The sequence below is a fragment of the Mustela erminea genome, chromosome 13, assembly GCF_009829155.1.
Source record: "Mustela erminea isolate mMusErm1 chromosome 13, mMusErm1.Pri, whole genome shotgun sequence".
In the NCBI taxonomy this organism is placed as follows: Eukaryota; Metazoa; Chordata; class Mammalia; order Carnivora; family Mustelidae; genus Mustela; species Mustela erminea.
This window is the reverse complement of record NC_045626.1, coordinates 64,342,622-64,361,999: the sequence shown is the minus strand read 5'-3', so window position 1 is coordinate 64,361,999 and position 19,378 is coordinate 64,342,622. Positions and strand designations below refer to the sequence as shown.

At 55.6% G+C, this 19,378-nt stretch overlaps 2 protein-coding genes and 1 long non-coding RNA gene across 5 annotated transcripts in view; 1 reads left to right on the top strand and 2 right to left on the bottom strand.

Annotated features, from left to right (window-relative positions):
* The window catches only part of SMARCB1 (SWI/SNF related, matrix associated, actin dependent regulator of chromatin, subfamily b, member 1), a 36,475-nt gene extending 29,254 nt beyond the window's left edge, over window positions 1-7,221 (bottom strand). Inside the window, exons 1-3 of one of the 2 annotated variants that reach the window (XM_032309511.1) lie at window positions 6,944-7,221; window positions 2,954-3,092; window positions 1,162-1,291 (exon numbers count right to left, since the gene is read on the bottom strand). In XM_032309511.1, coding sequence (XP_032165402.1) covers window positions 1,162-1,291; window positions 2,954-3,092; window positions 6,944-7,036 — 362 coding nt within the window. In that variant the 5' untranslated portion in view covers window positions 7,037-7,221. The remainder of the gene's footprint in view (window positions 1-1,161; window positions 1,292-2,953; window positions 3,093-6,943) is intronic. The other variant, XM_032309512.1, reaches the window with a different exon arrangement.
* Window positions 7,222-8,344: 1,123 nt separating this feature from the next.
* On the bottom strand, window positions 8,345-18,691 carry MMP11 (matrix metallopeptidase 11). The gene is made up of 8 exons (XM_032309510.1): window positions 18,532-18,691; window positions 13,184-13,413; window positions 12,107-12,250; window positions 11,894-12,027; window positions 11,513-11,754; window positions 11,217-11,433; window positions 10,357-10,614; window positions 8,345-9,181 (listed from the first exon to the last, which is right to left on the bottom strand). The coding sequence occupies exons 1-8, from the start codon at window positions 18,640-18,642 to the stop codon at window positions 9,048-9,050; spliced, it is 1,470 nt and encodes a 489-aa protein (XP_032165401.1). The 5' UTR covers window positions 18,643-18,691; the 3' UTR covers window positions 8,345-9,047.
* LOC116571553 lies at window positions 14,317-17,309 on the top strand. 2 transcript variants are annotated; one of them, XR_004277908.1, is made up of 4 exons: window positions 14,317-15,364; window positions 16,437-16,543; window positions 16,753-16,832; window positions 17,009-17,309. It is a non-coding gene; the product is annotated as an uncharacterized LOC116571553 (long non-coding RNA). The 2 variants fall into 2 exon arrangements; XR_004277907.1 differs by having other exon boundaries at window positions 14,317-16,543.
* Window positions 18,692-19,378: the final 687 nt, after the last annotated feature.

The following is a 19,378-nucleotide window of genomic DNA, read 5'->3' as shown; positions in this document are numbered from 1 at the left end:
AAAGAAAATCTGGAAAGAAAGGATTTTTCCATAACCGCATCACTCAAAACAATAACCCTTCCCACCCGCTCTCGGTGCCCCCAGGGGTTTTGTGCATCTAAATGCATGTGTTCTTGAGAACTAAGAGGGTAAAAGAGGTATTCTGCACAGTTCATGCACACGAAGCCATGTTTCTGGTTGCCGCAGAATCTATTTAATTATGACCTAAACAGTCACCAATATCCCAGTCTATCTGGTTTGAGGATAGTCTGCCCTGGTCTATGTCCTAGGATGTCACACCCTAGCCTACTCAGCTGGCCGCACCTTTTCTCACTCGGCCTCTCCCTAAGGCTGGATGCCCAAGGGGCTCCATATCGTCCGTTACTACTCCTGATGCTACCAAGTGCCTCTGGTGCATATTATGGTCTCTGCTGGTGGTGGCGGTCTTTTAAATTATTTGTCTGGGACACACTCCCAGCGGTGACATTAATGGGCCAGAGAATGAAAACAGGTTTGGTGTCATCACCATGGCCTTGTACAAAGCCTCTGCAGGGTGCCTGAGTGTGTGAGCTCTAGCCTACCTTCCCTGGTTCTTTATGTAGCTAGTTGTTTATTTGTTTTACTCCGAATTCTAAACACTGCACAGGGACAAACATCGTCTCTTCTATTTGTTTACTCCTTGTGTTTGGGGGGGGCATTCTTTACCTATTTAGATACTGGAGTATCCAGGTTTCTCTTATAAACCTGAATGAATAAATACCAAATAAAATTACCTATGGGGGCACCTGGATGGCTCAGTGGGTTAAGCCGCTGCCTTCGGCTCAGGTCATGATCTCAGGGTCCTGGGATTGAGTCCTGCATCGGGCTTTCTGCTCAGCAGGGAGCCTGCTTCCCTCTCTCTCTCTCTGCCTGCCTCTCTGTCTACTGTGATCTCTCTCTGTCAAATAAATAAATAAAATCTTAAAAAAAAAAAAAAAAGACTCTCTCTCCTCCTCCCGCTGCCCTACCCCACACCCTGGATGTGCGAGTGCACACTTGTGCCTTCACTCTTTCTCCCACTCTCAAATAAATACATCTTTGAAAAATATTTCAGCTCAGCTGAATCACAGTCAGTTCTGGAGTAGGAGAAAAATACCTGTGGGTGTTGCCCCAAGAGCATGCCCTGGCCGGGGGGTGCACTACCTGAGGTAGGTGGGGGGCTCCGTGCTGATGGACACTGCCTTGTACTTCTCGTCATTGCCGTCAAGAATCTCTTCCACCTCTGAGGCTTTTAACAGCGTCACGCTGGTGGCCAGGGTCGTGTAGCCGTGATCTGTAAGCAGAGACGCGGCTGCGGTCACCCTGCTGGCGGGATAGCGGGGAGCAGCAGCCAATCGATGCGGCACATCAAGGTCCTCACATGCACGAGGAGGAACAAGCAGGTGTCACCCTTACTACTGCTAAATGTTGGCCTCTTCCAAAAGGGCGATCTGGATGGAGTGCTTTGGGGATCCTACCGAGTCAACACTCCCAGAGGACTGACTCGCACTGATTTGTGCCAGGAGCACCGGCACAGAGGAAGCACACGGGGCAGCAGCAGCTACAGCGTAGCACAGCCAACCAGTTCTCTCCGGGCAGGGAAGGGAGGCTCCAGAGTAATACCACCAGTGGGAAGAGGTCTGACACCACGGCAATCCACGACACGAAGCAAAGTGGAGAGATGGAATGAAAGATGAGAAATACTTTTCTTTTAAGACAAGAGCCCAGAGAGTTAGAAAGAGCTGCTTCACACCAAACATGAATGCCCGGCCCCGCGCCAGTCAGTGCATGCCATCTGGGAAGCAGGACAGAAGCTAGGCAACTCGACCCAGAGCTCTTCACGGAACCTCGGTCAAGAGATGCTAGCTGTCTGCGCATCCCAACTGGCTTCTCCTGGAGAAACAAATCAGTTATGGGGAAGGTGTCTCCGAAGCAAAAGGCAGAAGAGTCACTGAGACTTTTCACTTGAGGCTTGCCAGGGTGAACGCAAAGCTAGGAACTCACTGCGTTAGTGACTGGTGCTCCACTGGGGGGCAGGGGGCAGACGGAGGACAAAAAGGAGACTTTTTTAAAGCAAGTGAGTGGCAGTGTTATAGCAGCAGATAAAAAAAAGCAGCTCCGGCTCCTGCATTAAAAGAACCACTACTTTGCCCACAGTGGACAAGACCACAGCAGCACCTACAGACACAGGGCAGACAGACAAGCACGCACGTGCACGGACACACGCACACAAACGCACGCACGCACACACGCACGCATGCACGGCTTTAGGCAGAGTCTTAACCCAGGCCCGGGGCAGCTCTGTGTAAGGCGTCACTGCCAAGTTCACGTTGCGCCGCATCCAAACTGGAAGGTACAGCGAGATGCTCCCGCCAGAGCCCTCCGAGCATCTACAGAGCACCTTCTGGCCCTGTGCAGGGCTGCCACTGCCAAAGCCCACCCGTGTCTCGAGTGTCGGGCAGCTCAGCCAGCAGGTCCCAGGCACACCTCAGGCACACCAAGCAGGGACATGCACAAGAGCACTAGCACGCCAGCTGCCAGGATGAGGTGCTACGGGATGGATGTGCTCTGGGAAACGAAGCGGTGAAAGCCCCAGAGGGGAGTGGGAGCTGGGGCCACCACCCGCCGCTCGGGCTGCATGAAGGGTGACGATGGCGACACGCCCACGGCAGATGGCAGAGCATCACAGCATTCCTAAAACGTTTTGAGACCAACATGTCTTCACAGCACCCACTTGAGTCCCGGCCCCGCTGCCCTCACGCCCCCACAGGCCCTGCTAAAAATACCTGACGGGGACCGCTGGCTGTCTCGCCCGAGCTGTGTGGCAAGCCCCGGGGCAACCCTGCCCCGCTAAGGTCAGGGCTGCAGTGAAGACACTCTGGAGTGAAAACGTTTTATCTTCATGACATAAGCGAGTGGTTTTGAAACAGGTTTACAAACCCTCGTGAAGACGCACCCTTAGTGTTAGGTTTTGTTTTTTTACCATGTGACGATGCAACTATTTTCTTCCTCTCTTCCACAGTGGCTAGTCGCCTCCAGAGCGAGGGGTATCTCTTGTACAGAGAACCTCGGAACATACGGAGGTAGTTTCCCACCTATGAGTAAAGCAAGAAGGCTCATTATGAGGGTCACACCTCAATGCAGAAAGAGAGGGTCGTGGTGCAGAGGCTCTGTCCGGCTGAGTGACAAATTGAACATGAGTTACCCTCCGGGCCCCGGGCTTTCCGCAGCCTTAAAAACACATTCTGCTGACATCGAGGGTTCAACAGCAGTGCACATCTGGCCCCCATCTGCCCCTCATGGCAGGGGCCACAACATCTGCCTCCTGAAGACAGGACCACGTTCTGAAAGGCCTGACAGGACGCTTCTGATGCAGGCTCCCAGAGCTCACTGAGAAGCTCATGGGGATTTTGATTTTAGACTGAGGATCCTGGGCCCTTTCCAGAAATGTAAGGCCTCTTTGACTTTCTTTTATCCTAAGAACAAGACTTTGATATTTTTACGATCTAATAAACACCAAAAAGGTCTTTTAATTTTAGACAGATGCAGGATAATTTCCCCCACAGCCCCTGTTGCTTTGTTTAGTAACAAAACTCAAACCAGGGACACCAAAGGAATTTTCCGAAGAGTTTAAAAAGCACTTACTGGCAATCACCAGATTGCTATATAAATCATTACTACCCCAAACAACTGCTTCAGCTTGTCTGCCCCAGATAGTCAAAGTATGACTTCCTTAATGAAATGAAATCTAGTCTCCAAGTTTTCATCAAGAAACTCAATAATTTCACTGACAGTGCAAAAATGACTGCTTGGGTCCCCTAGCAGGGGACAGTCAGTAGACCGAGTGCCATGTGTGGCTCCACCAGTGGTGGGAAGCCCAGCCCTTTCCTGGGTCTCCTCACTCATCTGTCAAACAGGCAGCAACTCTGAACTTTGCCCCACGGAGCGCCATTTCTATTATTTTTTCCATTTACCTACCTGCACGATATATTTGTTAAATTAAAATGGGTTTCTCCCATTTTCACAAATCAAAGATTGTTACAATTGACAACCAGGGCTGCGGAACAGCCTGATAAAGGAGTGGCCACAGGCAGTCAGTCGCTCATGCTTCATACAGAAGGCACAGACCCCTCTCTGCATTATTTGGCTGAGTATCATTACTATTCAGGGGCAAACAGATAGTTTCCACTAGGTTTTTGGAAAGAAATTGACAACAATGCCCTCCACTATTACTCTGCGGGTCCTGTAGGGCTCCAGGACACTTACATCCTCCCCAAGACCCCTTTGGAACTTGGGAGACTAGGCTTTGCCTTCTTGGCTTTCCCCTACACCAGCCTTCACCCTCTCTGGAGGGTGAAACATAAAATGAAGGTTGGGGCGCACAGGTGGCGCAGTCAGTTAAGCGCCTGACTCCTGGTTTTGGCTCAGATCAGGATCTCAGAATTGTGAGATGGAGCCCTGAGTTGGGCTCTGTGCTGAGCAGGGAGTCGGCTTGAGATTCTCTCTTCCTCTCCCTCTGCCCCTCCCACTTTGTTCGTGATCTCTTTCTCTCTCAAATAAGTAAATAAGTCTTAAAAGAGCACCTGGGTGGCTCAGTCAGTTAAGCGTCTGACTTCAGCTAAGGTCATGATCCCTTGATCCCTGGGATCAAGCCCCGCATGGCGCTCGCTGCTCAGTGGGAAGCCTGCTTCTCCCTCTCCTGCTCCCCCTGCTTGTGTTTCTTCTCTCGCTGTGTCTCCCTCTGCTGAATAAATAAATAAATAAATAATCTTAAATAAAATAAAATAAGAAGGTGTGAACCTGGGGACTTCTTAGGGTCCCGTCAGCTCTGTTACTCTGGCTTGGCGAACACAGCTGCCTGAAGATGGCAGGAAAACAATGACACATAGGCTTGCTGCAACTGCAGTTGCCTCCCAGGCAATCCCAGTGGTGTTGCTATGGCCAACGCAACCCTTCCAAGGGGAAGGGGCTCAGAGCCCATCTACCCAATGTTGTCACAGATTATCAATAGTCAGCTTCCTGATCTAACATCCTTCCCAGACCTCCAGAGGTCTGACAACTGTTAGCCTGGCCCAAGAAAGCAGACGGCTCTCCCCTCTCCCATCTAGGTTTCTACAGACTGGGTCTCAAGACAATTCTCACTCAACAGGGCTGCAAGAGAAGACTACAATTAGCCTTCGAGACACCAAGAGGTGTTATGGGAAAGATCTTAGAGACACTGAGTCTAAGCATCTCTCACACACGAGAAAAGTGAGGAGGCAGAGCAGAGCTGGAACCAGACCTCCGCCTTCCCATCTCTCAATATACTCCACCTAATAAATGAAAGCTTGCTTTTCAAAAGTAGCATCCAGGGGCGCCTGGGTGGCTCAGTGGGTTAAAGCCTCTGCCTTCGGCTCAGGTCATGATCCCAGAGTCCTGGGATCGAGCCCCACATCGGGCTCTCTGCTCAGCAGGGAGCCTGCTTCCTCCTCTCTCTCTCTCTCTCTCTGCCTGCCTCTCTGCCTACTTGTGATCTCTCTCTGTCAAATAAATAAATAAAGTCTTTAAAAAAAAAAAAAAAAGTATCCACCCAGAGTCAAGGCCAAACTGAGTGCTTTTCCTGCCCATTAGATCAGGTATGGGCTTCTTTAAACAATGTATCCAGTACCATACAGAAACTCCTTAAATGCCCTGTATCCTGCATTTGGGCACTTCCTACAGGTCACTGAGAACCATTCTGAGCGGTGGCACACGGACAGGCATGGACTTCGCTTCCCCACTATGTCTGAAGAGCAGCACTGATGTGAAAACGTGAAAAGTTGATGGATAAATCCTGCCCTTTTTGTTTTATAAAAGTTGGTGAAAAATGGACTCTAAAGTCCTGATGCTACTGAAAACACTGGTCTCCTAACCCGATACAACTAAAACAAGCCAGGAATCACAGGGTGTCCTCAAAGCCTCAGTGTGACCATCATGAGGCTCCATTCATGCATGCTACGTTCAATCATAAAGACTTAAATCCCCCATTATTTTAAAAAACGGAAAGGAAATGCTGGCATATGATACTGAACACTGCCACAAGGAGCAACAACCCAGGGCATCTTGTAACTGTTTTAGTTCTCCAGGACTGGCACTTATCTCATTACCCAAAAAAGACTCTATAGCTTGGTATTTGCACATCTGAACTGCATATCCCCAATTACACACTAGCTGGGGATTACTTTTGGATCAAAAAGGGCAAGTCTGAGGCAATCTAGAAAAAAGCTTAGTTTTTAGTACAAACTCTCACAGAAAGACCAATTGTAGGGTTTTCCTAAAGTGCAGCCGTTTCAACAAAATGCGGTCACTTCCGGTTAAGAACTGAAAATATTTAGAATCTCTCCCTGAAAATTCAAAGTAAGTTCAGGATAGTCCAAGTGTCAATTTCTTCGGAACTGTTGATTGATCTAGCTCAGGGACTGGGGCCTCATCCACGCAAAAGCAAGCATCCTCCTCCCTATTTTCTCATTGGTGAATAAAAGTAACCAACACAATGAGGCATGAAACATCAGTGAGCCCCGTTTCCAACCTGCAATTTCGGGATCCCAGATGCAGCAATGGAGGAGGGATGCATGTGAAACTTTCAAAATCACTCCCCCAGGCGCCCCAGGGGCTAACCGAAACATCCTGTTTCTCCGCGGCTGCCTGGAGTTATACCAACTCAGGGCGGAACCAGTGGCTTCTCGGGGTGCCCTAAGCCCTGGCCGCGGTGCGCGCCCCCCACCATAACTAACAGAGTAAGCGAACCCCAAACGAGGAGGTGCGCGGGGCGGAGTCAAACAGGCCCCGCCCCGCTCCTTCCTACGGCCCCCCCCCCCGCGCGCGCCCGCCCACCGCGATGAATGAAGATGCGCGTTCCCGGCGCGCAGACCCGCCCCGAGGCTCCCGCTGGGCCGGAGCCGGAGGACGAGAACGCGCCGCGGGCTACCTCAGAGCCGATCATGTAGAACTCGCCATCGTCCTCCAGTTGGAACTTGACAGGCTTCTGCCCGAAGGTCTTGCTCAGCGCCATCATCATCATTGCGGCGGCGGAGGCGGGCGGCCAGGGCCGGGCTGCGAGGGATCGGGAGGACTGAGGAGGAGCCGGGGCGTGCCGAGCTGAGGAGAGCCGAGGCCGGGAGGCGACAAGCGGGCCGATACGGGGATCGTGCCGCCGCCGGGGTCCTCAGCCGCCGCCGCAGACGACGACCAGGCCGCCCTCAGTGCGCAGGCGCGGGGCGTTGACGCTGACGCGCGCGCCGCCGCCGCCGCCCAAACAAAAGGCCGGGGCGCGCCCCCTCGGGCCCTTTAAAGGAGCCATGACCGGTTTTTCCTCCAGGCTGCTTCCCAAGTAGAGGTACCCGGCAGAACTTCTCAGGGACAGAAATAGCAGCCGAGGCCCTGACTCAAGCGGTGGTTTTCCCAGCCTCACTTCTGGGAGTAGGACTCAGTTCAGTGGAGGAGGAGTGAAGTGGGGCCTGAGGCCAGAGCTATCTGTGCCTCAGTTTCCCCACCCAGAAAAACCCAGTGTAGTTGAGTAGATAAGAGGATCCTAAGAACAGATACCCTATTTCCGGGCCCACAGCTGTGCCTGCGGCTGTGGAGATGGGTGGAATGACAACACTGGGTGGGGGAGTGGCATGGGCAAATTTTCCCCAGGCTTGGCAGCATTCCAAGGCCCAGGTGGTATTTGGTTTGGCTGGCAAACTTCTCCATTCCTTCCTTAACTCTGCACTTTGTGACTACAACAGGCGCAGCTGTGGGGTGGTGAGCGAAATTCGATAGCCCTGGCCTGCAGAGCTTACAGCTGGGAGTGGAGCTAACACTGTTGAAAGCATCAAAGCTTCCGTGTGTCTGGCTGCACAACGCAGCAGGTCAAGAACAGCCCACCACTGACAATTTCACGTGGTTCAGTCTAATACAATTGCAGCTGTGATAGGTGAGGCTGGCTGGCCCGGCAAGATGACCCTTCAGAGTTGGGTGGGATCGGCTGTGCTAACCATTGAGTTTTGTTCTCAAAGACAGCAGTGCGACAGGTAGTATTAGAGGAGAGGGGCTAGGGTGGGACAGGATCAGATAAAGTGACCACCACTTGGTGGAGGATGCCCCAAGGGGCCAGTGGGGAAGCCTAGAATCAATTGCAAAGCCACTCCAGGTGTCCAGCCAGACAAAATGAAGGAGTGGAGCAAGAGAAGCCCTAGGCATTGCGTTGGTCCCCAAGGGCAGAAGCTTGGGTGGGTGTGTGGATGGAGTAGGCTGTGACCCTGGCTCCTAAGACAGGAGGCTCCCACCTCCCCAGCTCTTTTCCTCTCCTGGCCTCATAGTTACAGAAAGAACTCAGGCACGCAAGTAGAAAATAACCATATTTAATGACAGTACTCAGTAGAAAAAAAAAAAGGCTTTGTACACACTGTACACACATTTACATGACTTCAGAGGGTCCCAGTGCTGGAATGAGGGCTGGGAAGGATCTAGCCCAAGCCAGGATTGAGGTATGTTGGGGCTTCCAGGGCCCAGGGTCTCCAGCAGGAAACGCCCCTGCCCCAAGCTGACTCTGGACCTTTTGGCCTGGATCCTGGGGAACACATCACTAGGATCATCAGCTAGAAGGCAGCCAGTTCCAAACACCTACCCAGAGCTGACCTCTCAGGAAAAGGCAGAAGCCTCCTCCACCACATGCCAGCACCCTGCAGGGACCTCACAGAAGGGACAGAATGAGGGCTTCAGCTCCCCAGCCCTGCTGAGGTGCTAACCTGAGGGACAGGGATGGAGACTGAGGGCAGCAGGGTTTGAATGTGACCTGCACAGGTTGGGTGGGGCTGGCCCAAGACCACTGTCACCCTCAAGTAACACCAGAGTCTCCTTGCCCAGTCTGAGACAGTTGCTGGCAGGTGACCATGACCTGCATGGCCCTCCCTGCACCCCCAACCCCCCTGAGGAAACACAGGTTCCATCCTGTGCCTGTACCCACAGCCACAAAGATGGCCACTGGTCTCTACCCCAGACCAGTGGTCTGGCAGGGGTCAGGAGCCCTGAGAGCGTTGAAGTCGAGGTTAGCGGAAAGTGTTGGCAGGCTCGGTACAGCCGAAGAAGTCAGGGCCCACGAAGCGGGGGAAGCCCTCCAAGGCCTTCACCTTCACAGGGTCGAACTTCCAATAGAGGCGACCACGCAGAAAGTAGGCATAGCCTGAGGAGAGAGGAGGGTCAGGCTGGCATGGGTAGACACTGGGCCCTGCACCTGCCAGTCAGAATGTGTCCAAGTCCAGGCAAAGGGGGAGGTCAGATTGCCGGGGCTTGACCACTGTTGCACTCCTTGAAACCTGCAGGTCCCAGCATGGCCATTCCAGAACCTTCCATCCTTCAGAATCCTACCTTTCCCCAGGTCTGAGCTGCAGGTTGTCCAGCTTCACAGATGCCTGGAGTCTCAGAAACCCAAACCCTACCTCTCAGGAAAGCAAGTCTCCCTCCCTTCTCCAGACACCACCGACCCCCTCCCTGCCATGTCAGTCTATTCCTATACCTGCCAGTGACTATAGGCAGATGTCCTGAGGCAAGGTGTACCATGCGGGTGACCGAGAGCCCCAGAGCCACCACAGGATATCTCTGCCAGCAGGTCCCAAGGTAGGACAGCACAGAAGCAAGCTTGAGATTACAGGGGAGAAAGTAGTGGAATGAACATCAGTCCTGCTCTAGTCCTTTGAGATTGTGGGAAGCCAGCCAGGTGGTTCCATGCTAAGCGGCAGGGACTGCCTGGGTGGGAGGCTTGGCTCCCCATGATCCACCTGAGAGGCACAGTTAGGGACCTCATCACCTGAACCTCTGTTTGCCCCTCTGAAAACTGGCTTTGTAGAAAGTGTTAGGTCGGGGTGCCTGGGTGGCTCAGTGGGTTAAAGCCTCTGCCTTCAGCTCAGGTCATGATCCCAGGGTCCTGGGATTGAACCCCAAGTCGGGCTCTCTGCTCAGCGGGGAGCCTGCTTCCCTTCCTCTCTATCTGCCTGCCTCTCTCCCTACTTGTGATCTCTGTGTCAAATAAATAAATAAACTCTTAAAGAAAGAAAGAAAGAAAGAAAGTGTTAGGTCAGAGGGCTGGTCTGAGAACTGCAGGAGACACACCAGGACTTTAGCACCGTGCCCAGAACATCATCAGTCCTCAGCGTGCAGCAGTTATTATTTTCCGAATTATGACTCTGACCCCCATCTGCAGCATGGGGGCAGAGCACTGCCCTGGCGCAAGGAAGAGGGTGGATGGGGAAAGCCCTGGAGAGAGGACCTGAGATGAGGAGCTAATGCCCAGCCAACTGCTGCGGGGGAGGTGCAGCTCTGGCACTACTGGTACCAGCCAGCCACTCCACCCCAACGCACCATCAGCATCCCGGAAGGCGGCGTCGATCTCCGGGGGCACCCCTCGCCAGTCAGTGGCCCGGCGGGGTACAGGGCTGTCTACCCGGCCGGTGCTGAGGTGGAAGCGCCAGTAGTCTCCGCCTCCGAAGAAGTAGATCTTGTTCTTCTCAGGGCCCCAGGCCAAGGCAGCCTGGATGGGGGACCCCAGCAGGCCCAGCTCAGAGATGGGTGCAGGGCCCAGGACTGGCTTCTCACCGTTGTACACCCAGTATTGAGCACCTGCCAGAGAGGGGAGGTTGCAATGGAGCTGCCCGACGGCTGTGCCCGGCCAGTGTGGACCCACATGGCCACCACCACTGCCACAGACCTTCCCCAGCCTCAGTTTCCTTGTCCATAGAACACTCAGGCCAGTAATCCCATTTGACACCCTTATCCCCAGAGGGAAGTTAGAGCCAGTGGGGATAAGCTGAGGTGCTGCATGCTCTAGAGGTAGAGCTACCTGTGGCAAGCACTTCTGACCAGTCCCTGTGCCCCACCCTTGCCACAGCAGGCTTGAGCCTCTGTGGCTGAAGTCCCTGCCACCTAGAATGTTCCAGGCTCCTGTCTCTCCCAGGTGAAAGTTACAGCACAGGGTCTGGGGTTGCCAGAACCAGATCGAATCCCTGCTCTGCCTTTTCTACACTGTGCCTTCAGGTGACACTGCCCCCCATCTACTCCCCAGAGACTTCATCTCTAGGGCAGGCATGCTAGTCACCCATAACCACCGTCAGGGCACTGTGCCCTGTATGGCTGGCTGGCTGGCTGGCTGACCGGCCCTCTCCTTGGCCATGATGCTCCCGGCTCCCAGAAGTCTCCTGAGCAGAAACCCCAGTCCCCCTCACCTTGGAAGAACCAGATGTGGCCCTGGGCATCTTCAAAGGCTGCATCCACAGGGCTGGGCAGTCCCTGCCAGTGGCGAGAAGCCAGCGCCGGGTAGCCAGGCTGCAGCCGGCCCCCACGCAGCCGCCACACGAAGCCCGCCTTGAAGAAGAAGAGCTCGCCACGGATGGTAGAGACCGCATCAAAGGTGGCCTCGCAGGCATCCGGCGGGGCTTCCGGCTAGTGCGGGAGAGAAGGGCTGAGAAAGAGCCCGTATCGGAACCACGGAGGGTGAAGGGAGCTGGGAAGAGGGCCTCACCTCCAGCGGGGCAATCTCGTTGGTGTCCACCCCAGCCTGGGGGCCAACAGCTGGGGGCTTGGAGGTGGGGGCTGGCCGTGGTCGCCCGTAGAGGTACTGGATGCCCCTGCGGTCATCTGGACTGAGGCTCAGCGGGTAGCGGAAGGTGTAGAAGGGGGACATAAGTGCCTTAGCAGCTGTCGTGTGCTGCAGCCCCAGCACATGGCCAAATTCATGGGCCGCCACCTGCAGGAGGTCTGTGCCTGGAAAAGGGAGATAGCCCAGCAATTCCCGAACTTCCTTCTGCAAGATACCCAGGCTCCAGAGCCCAGCACAAGGACTTGTCCCCATTGGCTATGATCTTCACTTGCCCCAGCTGGAAAGGGGGTCCCTAGCCCATACCCTGGTTGTTCCCGATAGTCCAGGTCTCGTCGTAGTCGAAGTGGACATCTCCTTCTCGATGGGTCTTAGGGAAAAAGGCATGAGCCAGGATTCCCCCGGGCCCATCAAATGGCAGGTTGTCCCCATGCCAGTACCTATGGGTGGGTGGGGCAGAGTCAGCTGCCGCTGATAGGTGGGGTGAGCTCCCTCTGGGTTCTCAGGCCACTGGCTCACCTGGTGAAGTCGATTGTGATGTCAGCGTGGCCCTCATGCACCTCGGTGAAGGTGAGTGGTGTCACCTCGCTCCACACCTGCAGGGCCTCTGCTACCGTCTGCCGCACCTGCTCCCGCACCAGCTGCCATGGGAACCGGAGGATCCTGGGGGGAGGAGGAGGGGCCTGGGCCTCGCTTGGGACAGCTCCCTGCTGGCTGATGGGCCAGGAGTTGCCCCTGGGTGCTCAGCGGGGAGGCATGCAGGGGGGACACAAGCCAGGTGTGCTCTGGGCCTCAGCTGCGATCCCTCTTCCACAGGGCAACATCTTTGTAAGGGTTTGTATGTCCTTTGGTGCACACAGGTGTCTGCATTTGGTGGAAAGAACGCAGAACCAGGAGGAGCCCCAGGACCCACCTTCTAGACCTGACTATGCCACTTGCTGTGGGAGGGACCCCAGCCTCTGGCCCCCAACTTGGTTTTAGCTCCCCACCCAGGACATTTCTGAGCTCTGATCTGTGTGACACCGTCATCCTTCATGTGCCTTCTGTCCCAGGGCAACTCCCCACGTCACCTGCAGAAGCCTCAGCTTCTGCATCACTGCCCAGGTTACCTGTCCTGCTCGCTCACCATGGTTCCCACCCGCATGGACTCCAAGCTCTCATCATAGGTCTGAACAATGACATAGCTAATGCCTAGCTCCCCGAGAGGATAGGCCATGTCTCTTCCAACTACCACAAAATCCCAGGGCCTGGCACTTTCTAGGTCCCCACTAGAGGTTGCCTGGGTGATAGAAGGCCACTCCCCTGCATGTCAAGGGAGCCATCAGCTGTAGCCTTTTCCAGTGTTGACAGAGCTACGGCCCCCTCCGCGGGCAGGCATGGCCATATAGAGTGCTGCCTGTGTGTGCATCTAAGTTGGGGTTCAGGGAGTCAGTCAGTCCCCGGATGACTCGGGGGTCAGTGGACAGAAAGTCCTGTTAACCACAGAGATCTAGCTCCAGCACGTGTATCAGAAGCAGAAGAGGGTGGCTGTTCCCACACAGACACTCAGGTTTGTGGAGACATGTAGAATCTGCTTGCATGGCCACTGGCCCCTACCTGTAGGTGAGGTCCGTTTTTTCCCAACGCCCGCCTGACAGCACGAACCGCTTTTGTCGGTTGCGGGCGCTCAACCCATCAGGCGGGTCAGGCACACCGCAGCGGGGGGGTCTGGGGCTGCTGGCAGGCCGGGGACTCTCCTGGGCAGTAGGGGCAGGTGCCAGGCTGCCGGAAGCTGCTTCATGCCAGGGCTGTGACCCCTTCCTCAGAGGGTGGCGGCGGTGTGCATCCTGGGCAGGAGATAGGACGGCAAGGCTTAATCAGGCCCTGGGTCCTCCCAGCCCATCAGCATACCCATGTGCAGCCCCAGCCCACTTAATGGATGGGCAAACTGAGGGTGAAGGGTACAAGTCATCACACAGCAGGGCCTTTCGGCATGGACAGGCTCAGATTTGCTGAGATTTGTTCCAAGGCACCCTGCTGCCTTCCTGCCCACTACAGGAGGGCCTGGGCTGCCAATCCAGCCCCCTGGGCCAGTAAGGTCTACTGACTACTACAGTAAGGCGCCTGACTCTCCACACTTACCCAGGAATAGATCTTACAAAGCTTTCAAGCAAAGGCCAGGAAAGCTCTTCCTGTTCCACCAACTGGCCCCCACTTTTTCTCTTTCCTTTCTTCCAACCTCCCCGCCAAGCCCCACCAACTCTGCCCTCTCCAGTTAGGTGAATGGGCTCTGACACCCACCACCAGCACTCCCCAGTGTGGAAGAGCTGTAGCCATGCAGTGCAGCCTTGATGTGCTCACCTGAAAAATGGGGAGAATACCTCCCCAGTGGCGATCCATGTGTGGGCAGGGGGAAACAGACCATTATCAGTTGCCCAGCCCCCATCCAACCCTGCCCTGCTGGAGTCCTGGCACCACAGATGGGCGTTGAATTCTAACCTGGAGCTCCCACCCTCTGCAACCTCCATGGTCGGTCGGGGCGGGGGTAGGGGGGAGGTCACAGTTCTCATGCCTTAAAAACAGCAGAAGCTCCGGGAAGTTGGGAGACCCTTCAAGGTCACCCAGCAAGGGCACAGGCAGGGCCAGGTACAGACTCTGGTGTCCCAGGCAGGAGGCAAAGGGGAGGCTAGCACAGAGCCATGCTGTTTGTTAAGGACTAAGTGTTAGGGCTGACAGGTCTGGGCGGGAGGCTGGGGCCTCCCCACAGCCATATTTGGGGTGGGAGCCAGGCCACCCAGGCTCCACCCTCGCCCTCAGCCTCTGGCAGCTCTCCCAGGCTCTAGGCGTCCCAGGACTCTGACGCCCAGCACCCTCAGTCTCCCAATTCCAGAGCTACTAATCATTCAACCTCCCAGAGCCACCCAGACTCAACCCCAAGAACACCCCATTAGGAAGGGGTCTTCTGAACACCCAGAGGCCACAGCTACCTGGAGTATGAGAAGAAGCCTTTCTAACTTCAGACCAGCTTTCTAATTTCAGAGCTTGCTTCCTGAATGGTTGGTTAGTTCTCTGGCAGAGCCCAGCCTCACTGGCTTATAGGTTTCCGTCACTACTGGACTTATTGCTTGGTAAGTACTTCTCATTTGCAGTCCACCTGTATCTAGACTTGGACCCTGCCAACAGTTCACAGCCATGCTCTTATCCCCGTGTGGGATCTTTCACTAACTCCACTGTCTTCATTGCCCATTTCTCAGGTGAGAAAACAGAGCCCAGAGCAGTTAAGCAATTTGCCCCAGGGAATAGCTGGCAGGTGGTAGGTTCTCTGTGCTCATAACCCACTCTCTACCTGCTACCTGGCTGTATTCTTCAAGCTGGAGCCACCCTTCCCCTGGAGGAGGGATCCAGGCTGGCCTCACCTTGGTGACAGTAGAGAAGGAGTGGGAAAATCATTAAGCACCTGCTACTTCCCAGGGCCCCCATCAGCTCACTGAACCTCCACCCCAACACCCCCGGTAAGATGGGGAAGATACACATGCGAGGACTCACGCTGCAGATGTGGATCCCAGGTCTGTGTGCCTAGCCATGGGAGCCTGCCCCTTCTCTTCCCCATACTGCCCCCTTTGACTTTCTGGATAAACAGATTCCTTCCCCCAACCCTGGAACGGGCAAGACTGGGTTATTCCCTGGGGGCCTAGAGCCCAGAGCCCAGCCTACCAGGTCTCTTCACACCTCTGTTCAGAATTCTCTCATCTTCTCTGCCCTCCCGTGAGGCCTGGAGCAGCAGGCCATGTAGTGAGGGTAAGTAATGGACACACACACCATCCCTTCCTCTCTTGTCCTCATAAAACTCTAGATCCGTGCCCAGACCCCTGGAACATAGCACTCTCAGTCCAACAGAAAGAGCCACAGTCTGAGATAGGCCCAGTGACATAGGCCCAGTCCTATGTCACGGTCACCCTGGAGGGAAGTCTCTTCCCTCTTTTAGCTGTGACTTCTCTGTCCGTTGAGGATGGCACCATAGCAGAGGGCTTTAAATAACCTTCTTCTATATTGCCTACTGTAGCCTCTTCCCTGGCCCAGCTCCTTGGCCCTGTGGGCCTTCCCCTCCCATACTTAGATATCTGCTCTCCCTAGCTGTGCTACAGCTCCCAGCACTCGCCTGGGGGCCAGCTCCCCCAAAGTTCTCAGACCAAACCATAAACAGGAATTGCACCTAGCAGCAGGGAGCCTGCAGGCCCAGGGACTGGTGGAGAAGAGGGACTGGTGCAGCATCTCCCTCAAAGCCAGAGGCTCAGGCTCATTGTCCATGTCACACTCACTGGTCTTGGAGTGAGTGAGCAGGAGGTGCTAGAATCAAGGTTTCCTTTCCAATATTTGGGGTTTGGAGCCCATCATTTAATGACTCTTGGCCTCAGTTTCCCCATTACTGGAATGGGACACGTGCTCCCTGACCTGCAGACCTCCCACACTTCATCTTTCTGAGTCTTTTCTGGCCCAGGGTCAGGCACCTTAACTGCAAGGCCTGGCACAAAGCCTCTTGCTGATCCCTAAGATTGGTGTGCTTCGTTCTTCCGAGGCTGCTGGGATTCAGTGAGGTGGCGTGGTAGGCACTGACCATGCCTGGCCTCTTCTACACCCCTGGGAGGGTTGTGGAGCAGGCACCAGCACATTTCTCAGAGGAAGAAACAGAGCCCAGAGAGGTCAAGGACTTTGCTCCGGGTCACACAGCAAGTCAGAGAAGAGCTGGGTCTAGACCTGGGGCTCATGCCCTCTCCCCTTACCTCTTCAACTCTTGGCCTAGCTCCAAAACCCAAATTCCTGAGAAGTATTTCTTTTTCTGATGCCTTCCCTTCTCCTTTTCCTCAATCAGGAGCCTCTCCTGGGATTGACATGTGGTGGGCACTGAGCTCACTCACCCCTGCCTTCCTCTTGGGGGCACCAAACCACAGCCTCAAACATACTTGAGGACCTTCTGAGGTGACTCCCGGTCCTGGCTGAGCTAGAGGCTTGGGGTCAGCACCTGGGTCAATTTCTAATCTAGAAAATGGGAGGCACCCCATAGAGGGGAGATAAAGGACCCCAAACCAAAAAACTGCTGGGTAAGACTGGCTAGTTTCACCCCTCTCTGATTGTCAGTTTGCTATTGGTCCAGGGAGTCTTGTTAATAACAGCTCTGCCTTCTACAGTCAGCAGGAGGTGACCGTGATAGGAGGGCACGTGGTCAGACTGTGGGAAAGAATGGGGAGCATCACCACACCATTCTAAGGTGAGGCTCAGAGAGGTCAAGCAGCCCACCCAAGTCGTACACCAGGCAACAAGCAGGTCCCTCTATTGCCCGCCTCCCCCACTGGCTCCAAGAGGGAACACAGCATCGGTCCCACAGGGCTGCGGGGCTTTCATCAAGCTTAAAAGCTGCGAACTGGGATGGATAAATATTTACAGAGTTTTCCTGGCCCTGCCGACACGGCAGCCTGCGGATAAACACGGCGAAAGCGACCCCAAGTGCTCCCTGCATATCTGCGGAGTGATAGACAACAGCCCAGCTCAGACCCGGCCCCGACTGACCCTGCACGAGCGTCAAAGTGGCAGCCACAGGTGACAAGTGTGTGTCCAGCATGACTGGCTGTGCCCTCTCCTCCCATGACCTCATTTAATCCTAGGTGTCCGGCAGTGGGCACTGTTATCCACCCCCTCTCAACCAAGATGGAGGGGTGGGGTCCGAAGACACAACAGGACTCACCTAGGACACATGGTTCAAACCAGATCTCCAACTCCTGAACCCAGGGGCTACCCATGGGGATTCCAGACTCTGCCCCAAGCTCAAGGGGACTGGGAGGAGTTGGGGAAGAGGCAGAGCCTCTGGACTGAGTTGCCCCCCGCTCCCTAACCTACCCATCCTATCCTCTTTTGCTCCCAGCCAGGATGGGGCAAGACTGGCCAGGGCAGAGCTGGTGTGAGTGGACAGAGGGGGCCTGGCTGGTCAGATCTCCTGCCTCACCAGACCATCCCACAACTCCTGCCTGTCACACCTGCTAATGCTCCTATCCCAGCCTGAGCTTCTGGATGCCCCAGATGAGGTCCAAGGGGCCTGTGGGCCTGAAGTTGCCCTCACTCTGCCTGGCCACCCTTGTGAGTGGTCCCTTGAGGCTCCAGCTGGGCACACAGGCTCTCACACAACATCCCGTGACTGCCCTTCCTCTGGTCACTCTGCTGCCCTCTCACCCAGACTCTCTTTTCTCCTAATCACACGTTCTTCTCTCTCCCCTTTCTCTCCCCATCCCTTTCCTTTCTCAGGGTTTCTGCTGCCCACTCTCGGCTCTTCTTTCTCTGTAGCATGCACGAACACACACACACACACACACACACCCCTCCCTGGAGCTCTCACGCTCATTCTGTCCTGGTTTCACACCTCCCAAACTTGTAGGTGCCCAGGTGGTGCCACTTCTTCCGGGCTCAGACTCCATGTGCTGCAGAGCAGTGCTGCCCTCCCAGCTCTTCTTTAATGCTCCAGCTCATTGCACGGGTGTAGGTGTGCTCACGGAGGCCACACACCTGGAGGCTGACACCAGCCTGAGTCTTTGTCCCCGTAATGAATAGGAGGCCCTGTAACCACTCCCTCTGCTACCTGGCTCAGCACACAGCCCAGCATCTGCAGCTGCGGCCACCGAGGATCAGGTCCCCAGGCCACCGAGGAGCAGGTCCCCACGCTGGGAAGGGGCGTGCTAGTCTAGCACAGAGTCTCGCCTCACCAGCCGGAGCGATCCCGGCATAGGCTCCACTTGCACACCTCCAGGGACGGAAAGCTCACTATCTTTCACGTTCACAGGAACCCAGAAAGCATTTCGGGTAATGGGCCTCTCCAGGCTACCCCGGACGCCCCCGTGGCTCCAGTTCGGCCCCTGAGCCCAGCCCGCGTGCCCGGCACCCCCTCCGAGAGGAGCGGCCGACCAGCGGCGGGCACTCACCAGGGGCCGCGGGGCCCGGGCCAGCAGCGGCGGCGGCGGGAGCAGCAACAGAAGCAGCGGGAGCAGGAGGACGCGCAGGACCGCGCCGCGAAACCCGGCGGCCCGTGCCATCCGCCCCGGGGCTGCTGGGCCTGCTGGGCCGCGCCGGGCCACCGCCCCTTATAGCCTTTGCCCCGCCTCCGGCCCGCCCTGACCCCGCCCCTCGTGCCTTTTGTTCTAAACTCTCCCCGTGGTGGCCGCCGCCAGGGTGGGGGAGGTGGACGGGGAGCGGCTGGCCCGGGTGGGGCAGGGGGCCGGGGACCCAGTCCTTCCAGGGGTCGGGCAGAGCCTGAGGTCTCTGAGGCCCAGTGCTGGGTGACCCAAGCTAACTGGCGCAACTCCGGGCCTCAGTTTCCCTGCTGTGCTATGGGGAGTCTGAGAGAAGTTGGATTTTACTCCTTCTGGTCCCTACCCCCCACCTTTGGAAGGCTTTCCCTAGCTGGTCTCCCTGATGGCCTGACCTCTGACCTATTGCTAGCCTATGACAGGTGGTTGTTCCCATGGGCAAGTTCTACCTCTTACAGCCTTAGCTGATCCATCTGGAAGATGCCACAACAGCCCTTCTGATACCAGGATGTGTCTCAAGGGAAAATGAGGCATAAGGAGGAGGCTGGCCAGCCCCCCAGCTTGGAACAGAACTACAGTTTGTAAATGGAAAAACTGAGGGCACAAGAGGAAGGGACCAGATCAGGCTTTCCCAGACCAGCAGGCAAGAGAAGGGGTGGGGAGGGAAGGTGCTATCAGCAGGCTGAGGTAGGTGGGGGGACGGTGTCTGAGTGGGGCACCAGCTGCCCAAGAGACTAACCCT

Bases quoted from the DNA above. Each gene is read 5' to 3' on its own strand.
- MMP11 (XM_032309510.1), bottom strand. From the start codon at position 18,642: ATGGCACGGGCCGCCGGGTTTCGCGGCGCGGTCCTGCGCGTCCTCCTG. The intron at 12,028-12,106 runs GTGAGCCAGTGG...ACCCACCCATAG, and splicing joins ATCACAATCGACTTCACCAG to GTACTGGCATGGGGACAACC. The intron at 11,755-11,893 runs GTATGGGCTAGG...TCCCTTTTCCAG, and splicing joins GACTATCGGGAACAACCAGG to GCACAGACCTCCTGCAGGTG.